The sequence below is a fragment of the Elephantulus edwardii genome, unplaced genomic scaffold (genome assembly GCF_000299155.1).
Source record: "Elephantulus edwardii isolate Elephantulus edwardi_28Jun2011 unplaced genomic scaffold, EleEdw1.0 scaffold00067, whole genome shotgun sequence".
Lineage (NCBI taxonomy): Eukaryota > Metazoa > Chordata > Mammalia > Macroscelidea > Macroscelididae > Elephantulus > Elephantulus edwardii.
In genome coordinates this window covers 5,515,285-5,526,948 of record NW_006399817.1, presented here as the reverse complement: position 1 = coordinate 5,526,948, position 11,664 = coordinate 5,515,285, and the positions used below count along the sequence as shown (strand labels likewise).

At 42.0% G+C, this 11,664-nt stretch overlaps 1 protein-coding gene across 1 annotated transcript in view; it reads left to right on the top strand.

The window, feature by feature from the left end:
• The window catches only part of HEBP1 (heme binding protein 1), a 54,107-nt gene extending 44,992 nt beyond the window's left edge, over positions 1-9,115 (top strand). The window contains exons 3-4 of the mRNA XM_006888424.1: positions 228-408; positions 8,944-9,115. Coding sequence (XP_006888486.1) covers positions 228-408; positions 8,944-9,115 — 353 coding nt within the window. The remainder of the gene's footprint in view (positions 1-227; positions 409-8,943) is intronic.
• The last annotated feature ends 2,549 nt before the right edge of the window (positions 9,116-11,664 follow it).

Below are 11,664 nucleotides of genomic sequence, written 5' to 3'. Positions count from 1 at the left end.
AAGTCTGTGAAAGGCCATAATGGCCCTGCTTTAAGTGGTTCGCTGCTCCCGCAGCTCACCACGCTGTCTCTGCCTCCACCGCCATCTTGGATCTCCTGTATCTGAAATTTTTATTGTTCATTTCAATAACAAAAAATATTGTCTTACAAGAATGAAACCTTTAGACATCCCACAGGCCTGAGCCAGTTGTCTCTGACATCTACCACACTGTGTTTCTGTGTTTTCAGGAATTGGAATGGGAATAACTGTTCCTGTTTCCTTTGCTGTGTTCCCCAGTGAAGATGGCTCCCTACAGAAGAAATTAAAAGTCTGGTTCCGAATTCCAAACCAGTTCCAGAGCAGCCCTCCAGTTCCCAGCGATGAAAACATTAAGATTGAGGAGAGGGAAGGCATCACTGTCTATTCCACGTAAGAGGAGGGTTCTTTATGTGTCTGTGGGTAGGGCTTCATTTCCATAATGACCTCTTTAATTTCCTTTGAACTGGGTAATGACTTAATTTAAATATGAAATACTGAGTCCTGAGCTTGGCATGACATGCAAACATTTGTATTGTATTTGAATAAACACCTCTGATAGTTGTCAGACATCTCTGGGTAGGGAGAGTATCCACTCAGCTTAAGCTTCATGCATTAAGATAAGCACATTAAGATGAGTTCATTAAGGTGAGTAGCAATAGCAGAAAGTATCTAGTTGAGGGTCAGGACTCATGGGAAGCACAGAAGACTGGAGAGATCTGATTTCTGTCCTGTACTCCTATTGCATGCCAGAAAGGTGGGGAATGTTGTCAGAGTTGTGCTGTTATGCTCTGGCTGTTCATGGCTTACAGTCTCTTGAGCAGAGCACATACCAGTCCTGTTATAATTCTAGTGTCTCCAGGACTTTATGCAGGCCAGTAACCCTTTGACTGATGTGCATAACAAGTGCATATGTTAAACAGCTTTATCTTTTGGTTCAGAATCTCATCTATGCAAAATCCAAGTCTACTTAAATAATTAATGACTCTCCCTTGATTAAAACCTACTGTGGGGGGAGGAGGGAGGAATAAAAAAACAACCTACTATGTGGCAGGCAATGAATCACATAATGAGGGAAATCAGAAGCTTCACTAGTAAAAACTGTAAGTTAAGAGTTTGACTCACTCTAAAGCAACCCTCACAAAAAAGAAACGCACGCGTAATCCTGCACTGGGCAAAATCTGCTCCCAGAGGCCTTCAAAGGCTTTGCTCCAGCCTTGCACCTGAGACTGAGAGCACTTTTCCCGGGAGATACTCTAATTCTGAAAGCATGAGCTTGTCTGCCCTTACAGTCAAACTGATGGGCAGTCAGCCGACTGCAGGGGCCCCTAGAGGAGCGGAGTGCACCTGGGTAGCAAGCACTGGGGCCTCCAGCCTGTCCTTCTTTCTCCAGTCCTTATTCAGATACTCCAGCCTTCACTGTAGCAGCTGCTGAGGAGGCAAATTATAACTAAAGAAAGTCCTTTTGTGTGGCAGGGAGTGAGGTGCAAGAGTTAGGGGAGTGCTCACTTCATGCTCATCCAAGTGCAGGCAGGCTGAGAGGAAGCACTTCCTTACATTTTGCTCCTTTGACACCTGCGTATTACCTTACTTTAGCCCCACTTCTGCTTTTCCATTCCCTTTCCTATGTCTTGGACAGTGTCAGATTAACCAGTAAGTAAAGTAAGCATGGGTTTACTTGTGCTTATTGACTAATCTGTAGTGAACAATTTCTCATATTTTTACCGCATCAAAGATTCCACTTCCAGGTATGGCCAGCATTGGCCTCTCTACAACCCCACAGCATCTTTCTGCAGAATCAAAGCCTTTTGCAGTAAGCAAGATAAGCAGGGGCTTAACTTGTGTTTACTTACTAATCTGTGGTGAGCAATTTCGCAAAATCAAAGCCTCTTTTAAGTTTACAATCCCTGACAAGAACAGAGTACCCAGTAAACATGATAAGCAGGGGCTTAATTTCTGTTTACTTACTAATCTGTAGTGAACAATATGTGAAATCTCAACCTCATTGCCATCAAGTCAGAACCAACTTATAGCTGACACTTCAGTGGGTTTTCAGAGGCTGTAAATTACATGGGAAGAGACTGCCCATCTCTCTCCCTGCTGGCAGGGAGACATCACAGTTCCCTACAAACCATGCACTAGTGCTCCCAGTTTTTAGAGCTCTGATTTTTCAACTATCATTATAAGTATACAGATTTAAACATATTGCATGTGCCTCAATATTTGTCATTTATTATTAATGTCCAAATTGCCCATCTTTTGCCAGCAGAAGCCTGTTCAAGGCTTTGACAACACTCTGTCAGCCTTTAGTAGCTTCTTTGCTTTCTGGTACAACACAGTGTTTCAAGCACAACTTGATCTGTCTTTTCCTAGAACTGGAATTAGCCATTTTTCTTGAGGAAACCTGGTTCCTTATGTGGGGAATAGATATTAGAATAAGTAATGACTATTAAAGCTGTCTGTGGCAATTTCCTTGAATTCTCTGAAATCTAAACAGATTAAAGTACTTAATACAGTGTCCAGCATGGCTCCCTAAATGTTTTTTTTGTATCAACATATGGTCCTGACATAGCAGTAGGCACTTCAGCTGGCCACTGGGTGTCACTGCACAGTCATATGTGCACATGGAAGCATCACATGGGACCTGGTGCTTTTTTTCTGATTCTGTGGAAGGCAGCACCAATGCAGTGGTAGAAAATGAAGTGCAGTTTCACATATACACAGTGACTGCATTAGAAGACAGCATTCTAAAATGAAAGCCTTGCATCTTTAGTTTAGTCTTCCTTTTTTTTAAAATGACCTTGTGAAAGGATGTCCACAAAGCAGTATTAATTAATTACCAGTACGTTTTAGATGAATAGAGTGATATGAGGGAAATGGCAATACCTTCCTAAACAATCGCTATCAAAGATATTTTTATTATTCATAAGAGACAGTAGAATTCTCTTCCCCTTTAATCAGTAGCCAAAATTTACATTGTTCTCTCTCTTATTCTCCAAAGTCAGGTTAGGTTAGAGCTTAGGCTCCCTCCCGGCTTTCAGCAGAAATCAGCAAACCAAGTCATATATTAGCGTTTGGGTCAAAGTCCAAGTTAGTAATAAAACACTCCATTCCTTTGAGGAGGGTAGTAAGTAAACTTTTGGTCCCTGGATGTTCAGCCAGGTTGTCAAGCCTCATTGTGGACCTCACTGCCCTCTACAACAAGAGCTCACTTCAACTGTCCTAGGCCTCAGAGCTGCTCACCACCTCCCAGCATTCCCTTCTCTGCCCTTCCTCACGCATCCAGCGCCCCTCCGCCCCCTCCTTCTTCTCTGCCTATTGAAAGCTTCATGAAGATTTTTGTTCTATCACTTCCTTCTCTGCCACCAGCACCCAGAAGAGGTGCTCAATAAATGACAGTGCGATATCACATCTACATCCTCCATCACACCTTCCATTCCCCTTCAGAATCAGTCTTTCTCTCTTCCCTGCCCACAAAGCGTTGTCTTTTCCAGCTAGAGTTTTCTTCTTCTTTGCTTAATTTTTATATATAATTCTGTTTGACCATTATATTTAGACTATCTGAGGTAGTACACGGGGTAAGCACTGGTGGTTTGAACTCATCTGGTAACTTTGTGGAAGAAAAGACCTAGTAATCTGCTGTGGTAAAGATGGCAGCCCAGGAAACCGAATGAGGTGATTGTAATCTCTCACGTGTAGTCACTGTGAATCAAAGTAGAAACTGGAAAGCAAATAGAAAGGCATCTTTATCGTCTTTATAACACTTGTATTGTCTGACATAGTGCTTGCTAATGTTCAACTCAATAAGCATTGCTTTGACCTGAGTGAATGGAATACCTTAATCTGCAAGTTCTTTTCTTGTTCAGATGAGGCTTCCAGTTCCTACTCATATACTTCTTTTGCCCAGCACAGTACTCACATACAGTCCACAGATTTATATATTGACTCATTAAAGTTGCAAAAACACTTAGATGATCAAGCTCATTCTATTTTCTCATTCTTTCTCACAGCATGTCGATAGATATTCCCTGAAAATACTGTAACAGGTTATATCTTTTTCTCCTCAGACCAAAAGCCTACATTTTTCTCCAACCCTTTCTGATTCTCCCAACCCTTTATATAGTCTGCTTTCTTTGTATTTCCAGAATCCAGGCCATGGGTGTCATCCCTCAGTTCCCATGGCAACCACATTCTCTATCCAGAAGCTCCTCTCTGACACTGAGTGAGATGAAATTCAGTTCCTTGGAAGAGAAAGTCTTTGGAAAATATAGATACAGACTTATTGACAACAACAAACCCAAGCTGCAATCAGGTTAATCCCAATGCATAGCAATCCTAGAGGACAGAGTAGACCTGCCCTAAGGCTGTAAGTCTTTACAGAAGCAAACTGCCACATCATTCTCCCATGAAGAGACTGGTGGGCTCGTCACTTCCTTTTCAGTTAGTAGCTGAGCACTCCACCAACTGCATCAACAAGGCTCCTCAGACTTACTAACAGGCTTACAAAAATAGTGTATATGGGGGAGCTCTGGTGGCTGAGTGGCAAGAAGCTGTGCTGCAATCCCAGAGGTGCGCTGTTTGAATCCACCAGATGTTCCCTTGGAGACGGAGGGTCAATCTCCTCCTGTGCCAGTCAGATCCTGTTCAGTGGTACACAACAAGAAAAAAAATAGTGTACATACTTCTTGATTTTGTTTTACTCTTAGGAGTCCAAAGTGCATTGTAAGCATTAATTCACACTCTAACATGTTTGTGGTTCTGCAGAGTTGTGGATACCACCTTATTAACTTTGGTGTACAGATTGGAAGCTGAGGTGAGGAGAAAGGAGGTGTTTTGTCTATGACCACAAGCCGACTTCATAGACCAGGGCTGTGTGCCTGGTGGAATTTGGGTTTCTTGCCTGTCTGTGGGGTTGTGTGATTTAGGACAGGGTTACTCAATTGGCAGTAAAGAAGAGCACATGTATCTGTTTTCAAAACCTCACAAACCCCATCCTTCCACCCAGCTTTGTTTGTTTTCTAGTAGAATGCTTTCATAATGAAGCAATAGAAAAATTTGTGTCATCAACCTGGGAATAAATACAAGAAGTTGAGTATGTTTTCAGATTGTTTGTTTAGGACTCTCCAAATTATTACACTCTCCATATCACACTCTGCTGGGATTCTCTCTACCTTTCCATGAACAAAAAATGAAATTAATGAAATAGCATTCAAGCACGTCACAAATATTGTCTTGTTTTATTTAACCTGGGGGAGGGTCACAGAGCTATGCTCTTAGCTCTGAAACAAAAGCTTAGCAGGTTCTACTTTGTCCTGTATAGTGGCTGTGAATCAAATTGGCTCAATAACTCCTTCTCATTATCCTTTTTTTAAAAAAAAAATGTGATTTAAGTAAAAGTTTACAAACTATACTGTCTTTTCAAACATTCATGTATATTTTGTTCCATAACATTAATTACAATGCTCACTATATCATACACATTCATTCTGTTTTAAGCCATCTTAGTGTTTATTACCTATTAATTAATTTTCTAATTATATTCTCACCACTAGGCCGATTGTCAGCATCACATAGATAGTGAAGAGATTGGGATTGTTCACAGCTTTAGTTTGCTTGGCTCCACCATCAACACTCTTGGCACCAGCAGCCAGGAAATTAAAAGATGTATTGCATTGGGAAAGTTTGCTGTTAAAAACCTCTCCAAAGTAACTGAAGAGCAACAATGTCAGTCTGGAGACTGAGGTGTGCCTGATACAGGCCATGGTCTTTGCAATTACTTGCTATGTGTCAGAGAGCTGGACAATGACCAGGGATGATAGAAGGGAATTAATGCCTTTAAGCTGTGGTGTTGGAGAAGAGTATTGAAAATACCATGGACTGCTAAAGGAACAAACAGGTTTGTCCTGGAGGGTGTGAAACCAGGCTACTTCTTGGAGGCAAGGGTTCTGAAGCCCCATCTGATATACTTTGGGCATGTTGTTAAGAGGGGCCATGTGATCAGGATACCAGTGGAAAAGAGTGATAAATATCCTTATCCTCCTGGAACGTATAGTCTTTCAGGAGGCACAGACCATAAACAATAAACAATAAACACAGGCCAATTATGTAGTATACCAGAAAGTGATAAGTGCTATTTGAAGAAAAAGTAGAGCAAAGTAAGACGTTCAGGAATGGGGATAAGGAGTGAGTGGGTTGGTATTGGGTCACAGTATTAAATAGAGTTCTGAGAGTCAGCCTAATTGAGAAGGTGAGGGTGATGTAAATGGTTAGCATGTTTGACTATTAACTGAAGGATTGAAGGTTCAAGTCCACTTAGAGGTGACTTGGAAGAAAGAACCGGTCATCAACCTCGAAAAATTAGGCCGTGGAAAACAGCGGAGCATAGTCCTACTCCAGTACTCTTAAATGTATTTGACTGCATGAGTTGGAGTCAAATCAACTGGCAACTGATTTCATTTTCTTCCTGGGTTCAGACAATCATCCTGGTCTTTCCCCTTGAGACTCAGAGAATTGAAATGCTATGCTGAGTGAATTTTCAAGTAACAATAATAGTTTTGGTTTTTTTGTTTGTTTGTTTGTTTGTTTGTTTTTGTGAGCTTACTAGGTGATGGAGGGCTAAGTAAGCACTTTGCCTGGCTTTTCTTTCTTTATTCCTTAAAATAGCCTTGGAAGATTGCTAGAGTCATCATCCCTATTTACCAGACAAAGGACTTGATGCTTAGAGGAATTTATCCTCTAGACTTTGAAGCTAGAAAATGACATAGCTAAGATATCCACCAGCAATATTGCCCCTGAAAGATCAATGAAGGAAGCTCTGATGGCCTAGTCTGTAAGAAGTTTCATTGCTAAACTCAAAGGCCATTCTTCTTTAGTGATTCTAATCCACCAGCAGAGAGAAAGAGGGGCAGTCAACTTCCATGCAATTATACCCTCAGAAACCAGCTGCAGGGTCAACGGTGAGTCAATTCCTGTAGTTCTGACTCAACTACAGTGAGTTTGAGTTTGTTTTGTTGACAAAGGAAGACACTCAAGGACCATTCCTTTGGACTTTTCTTTAAACTATTGCTTAAAGAACTAACACTATTCCTTTTCAGAGATCACAGTTCGTTATCACAATGTTGCAAAGGGCTGCAGAGAGTATGCAGTCTACTTCTTATCCAACCTTTGATACACTTCACACAGGTGATATTCATTCCAAAGACATGCTTCACACCTAATTCCAGTGTCTTACAAGCTTTTATTGACAGAAAAGTCCTGCCTCCTATTTATATGTTGATCCATTTTCTTCTCTTCTGGTCCATAGTGATGCTACGGCTCCATTTCATCTGCCATAGGATCGTGTGTGTGTGTGTGTGTGTGGTGTGGTGTGTAAGAGAGAGAGATTTGTTTTGTGCCTTCATGTTGGAACTGACCCATAGCTGACCTGCCAGTGTGTTTTCAGAGCCAATAAATCACATGGGAAGAGACTGACCCTCCTTCTTCCCAGGATCAGCTGGTGGATTTGAATTGCATGCCTATGAGATTGCAGTGCAGCTTCTTACCACTAGGCCATCAGAGCTCCCTAAAACATATATGTATTAGAACTGAATCTCCTTTTCTCCAGCATGATAGAGTATGGAGCTATGACCCATAGCTGCTGTCTAGACATTAGAACTGCCAAGTCCCTGAAATATGAAATCCTGGGTGTTTTCACATCAGTAACCCTGTAATCAATGTGCTGGACGCTCACTGAGCATGACTAACCTTGTATAAAGAGCACAGCATGATTCAGAGAACCCTGCTGAAAACAGTGCATTTGGCCTGATCTTGACCTGGTGCAAATGCATACTTTTGAGTCATAAAGCTTATTAGAAATGGGGATGTATTTGACTCTGATAAAGATTTTAGTGCAAACTAGATTTAGAATGGTATGCTTAGGAAAGGCCACAGAGTGAATTGTAAAGTGTAGGCAGATGATGTTAAAAAAAAAGTCATAATAATCTTACCAAAAAAGCCTTTAATTCTTTGCTGTTCCCACCTTCTGCCATCAAGAGAAAAGCTTGATTTAAGAAAAGTCTCTTACCAGCAAAGGATGTTTTCATGCCTCAGATAGGACAAGGTCTTTAATAGAAGTGTTTTCTTTATTGAGGGCATGCTTGCCAAAGAGCCTCTCCTGAGACTGCCTTGGACCCCCCATTATCGGGTCTGTCCTTGCTGCGCTGTATTGAGTTAGGGCTCCTCTGCTGTGGGGGTGGGGCTTTACTTTCAGGCTACAGAGGTGCTGACTGTGTAGCTCCACCCTAAACTCCCCTTTATCCTTCCTCCCTCCCTTGCTGGCACCCAAGAGCCAGAGAGAAGAAGCTGGATGGGAGACAGGAGCTAGAGGGAAGGATGAGGGCATGGCCATGGAGGCAACCAGGTTAGCACAGTGTACAGTTCAAGTCTAAGGAGATAGCTAAGTTAGCACAGTCTGTTCTACCCAGAAACACCGCACAAGAAAGGCCTGGCAATCTGCTTCTGAAAAATCAGCCATTGAAAACCCTATGTAATAAGTTCTGCTCTGACATATAAGGTCCCCTTGAACCAGAATTGGCTGGACAGTAGCTGGTGGTGTCATCCGTAGATTTCAGGAAGGAAAGGGAAGCTCACATTTGGTGACTGCTGTGTTCCGGGTCCTACCTTAGAGCTTTTCCACCTGTTACAGCACTTAAGGCTCACAACATTACATGAAAAAGAACTCATACCCTGTTGTTTACACATGAGGACACTGAGGTTCAGAAAGGTCAGGGGTATCTTAAATCTCACCACAATAGCATGCTCCTTGTCATAAAAATGGGGTGTGGCTGCTTTGTAAAAAGATGCCCATTGTGTCTTTGAATGTGGGATCTTCTTTTTTTTTTTTTTTTGAATGTGGGATCTTCTTAATCAGCCTTCTGTCTCTTTCCTCAGTCAGTTTGGTGGTTATGCCAAAGAAGCTGACTACGTAGCTTACGCCACCCAGCTGCATACTGCCCTGGAGGGCACAGCCACCTGCCGGCATGATTTCTACTTCTGCGCTGGGTATGACCCTCCCATGAAGCCCTACGGGCGTCGCAATGAAGTCTGGCTGGTGAAAGCATGAGTGACTCACACGGCTGAGAGCTCCTGGAACTGTGTTTCTCTGTCCATTGACTTGGTCAAGCTCCAGCTGCAGCTGCAGCTGCCCAGCATGCCAACAAAGCCAGTCACTGCCAATCTTCTGAAATAAACATGTTACAGCTGTGGAAGCCCATTTTTCGAGGCGGGAAATCATACCCATGTTATGCAACATCCTTCAGATTGATTTGGGAGATTCAGGGCTAGACACTTAGCAGTGTCTGTTGTCTTGTTTACTAAACACTGATTCTTTTTTCATTATTGAATGTTTGTTTTTTTTCTTAAGGGAAAAAAATGTGATTTGTACATGACATTTCATCTGTGATTCTATGAGTGCTTTATCTAAAAAGAAATAAATATAAATATAAATATCTTTGACTTAAAAAAAAGCTGGTATGCATTTTAGGAATCATTATTTATAAGGTTCAAAATCTTAGAAATAATATAGTGGTGAATACTTTTTGATAGGGGAGGCAGAGGTGATTCAGTGATAGCGTTCTCACCTTCCATGTGGTCAGCCATACTTTGGGTATGTTGTCAGGAGTTTCCAGACCTTAGAAAAAGTTATCATACTTGTCAAAGTAGAAGGCCAGTGAAAGAGAAGAAGACCTTCAACAGGACGGCTTGGCACAGTGACTGCAATAATGAGCAGAAGTATGGCAGAGGTTGTGAGGCTGGCACAGGATAGGGCAGAATTTTGATCTGTTGTTCAAGTGGTTCCGATGAGTTATACCAGATATAGTGAACTCGATGCAGCTAACGGCAACATCAACATGTAGCCAACCTGGATTAGAGTCCCAGCTGGACTAGAATCCCAGCCGATGAACCTCATACATAGCTACTACCCATCTGTCAGTGGAGACTTTGGTGTTGCTGTGATGTGGAACAGTTTCAGTAGAACTTTCAGACTAAGATCAGAAAGAAAGACCTGCTGATTTTTGAAAAACCAACCAATTAAAACCCCTATGGATCACAGTGGTCCAATCTCCAACTAATCATAAGAAGGCAGCATTATGTTCCATTGTGCATGGAATTGCCATGGCTCAGGGTAAGAAATTGTGCTGCCAACACAAAGGTACATGGTTTGAATCCACTAACTGCTCCAAGGGAGAAAGATAAACAGTCTCCTCCAATGAAATTTATTGCTTCTGAAAACCCACTGGAGAATCAACTGTGGGTCATTTCCAGCTTGATGGTACATCACAACTGAAGCCGGAGCCCTGGGGATATACAGTGTTTAATCCCTTGACTGCTAACTGAAAGGCCAGCCAGCTGTTCATCTCACCCTGCTGAGACTCTTCGAGAAAGACAGAAAGACGTGGCCATCTGCTTACGTAAAGATTATGTATGACCTTGGAAACCCTGAGAGGCAATTCTGCTCAATCCTCTGTGGTCACAGTGAATTGAGTCACCTTAATAGCAGTGAGTTGGGTTGGGTTTTGGTTGTAGTAGGAATGCTCTGTTTAGAGTTCCCAGTTCCTTCACAACATAAACCAAAAGATTCCTTGGTAAAAAATATGCATCTCAAGTGTGATTATCTGTAAATCATAAACATTTTACTGTGACAGTTTTGTAGTAATTCCATGAGTACTCATTATTTACATCTTTGGTCCACAACAAGTTCCAGAAATTAAAAATACAAGTTACCGGGGGGTTGGTGGGGGGTGGATGGAAGGCATTACACTTTGATTTGAGAGACATCCATGGAATCCACCCTAAAAAAAAGTGCCACAAGAATCTGTTCAGAGAGAGAAGATGAGTTTAGAAAAGGCTGGGCACAGTTACAGTAACTAAAGGGGACAAAAATGAGAGAAATAATCAGCATGTTACAATATAGAGATTGACTAACTTTCGAGCAGGACAATGGGGATGGAGAAAAGTGGACTATTTGGAGAAAGAAAAGACCAGATAAACGTGTAAGTGAACTGAGGGAAAAAAGATGAACATGTCAAGGATTTAGGCTTGAGCAAGTGGTTATATGGATCCCACATATGGAGCACAGGCACAAAGCAAGCTGAATGGGAGGCAGGGACCACAAAGGAGGTGCATAGAGCTGCAGGGCATCCAAAGTGAGGCTATCTGGTGGACAGTAGGTGGACAGTGCTAAAATATGAAACCCAACCTCTGCATACCTATAGATATCATCACTATATAGATAGGGTGGTTAAATTATGAACTCACCCAGGAAAAGACAATAAAGTAAAAAGAGAATCTAAAAGCTCAGCAGAAGCCCATTATTTATGTGAACAGCAGAGGAAAAGAAGCTGGCAAAGATCAAAAAGAAATGGCTGGTGATATAGGAGGTAAGTTGGAAAATAAAGAAGAGGTAATTGGTCATTTTTTGTCAGAAAGGAGGCTGTTGTTGTTATGTGCCTTCAAGTCGCTTGCAACTCATACAGACCCTGTGTACAAGAGCCCTAAACCCTGCTCTATCCGAAGCCAACCTTATTGTCTCTAACACACCCATTACCCTAGTCACTGAATTGATCCATCTCATCAAGGGTCTTCCTCTCTTGCACTGTTCCTCCACCCTCC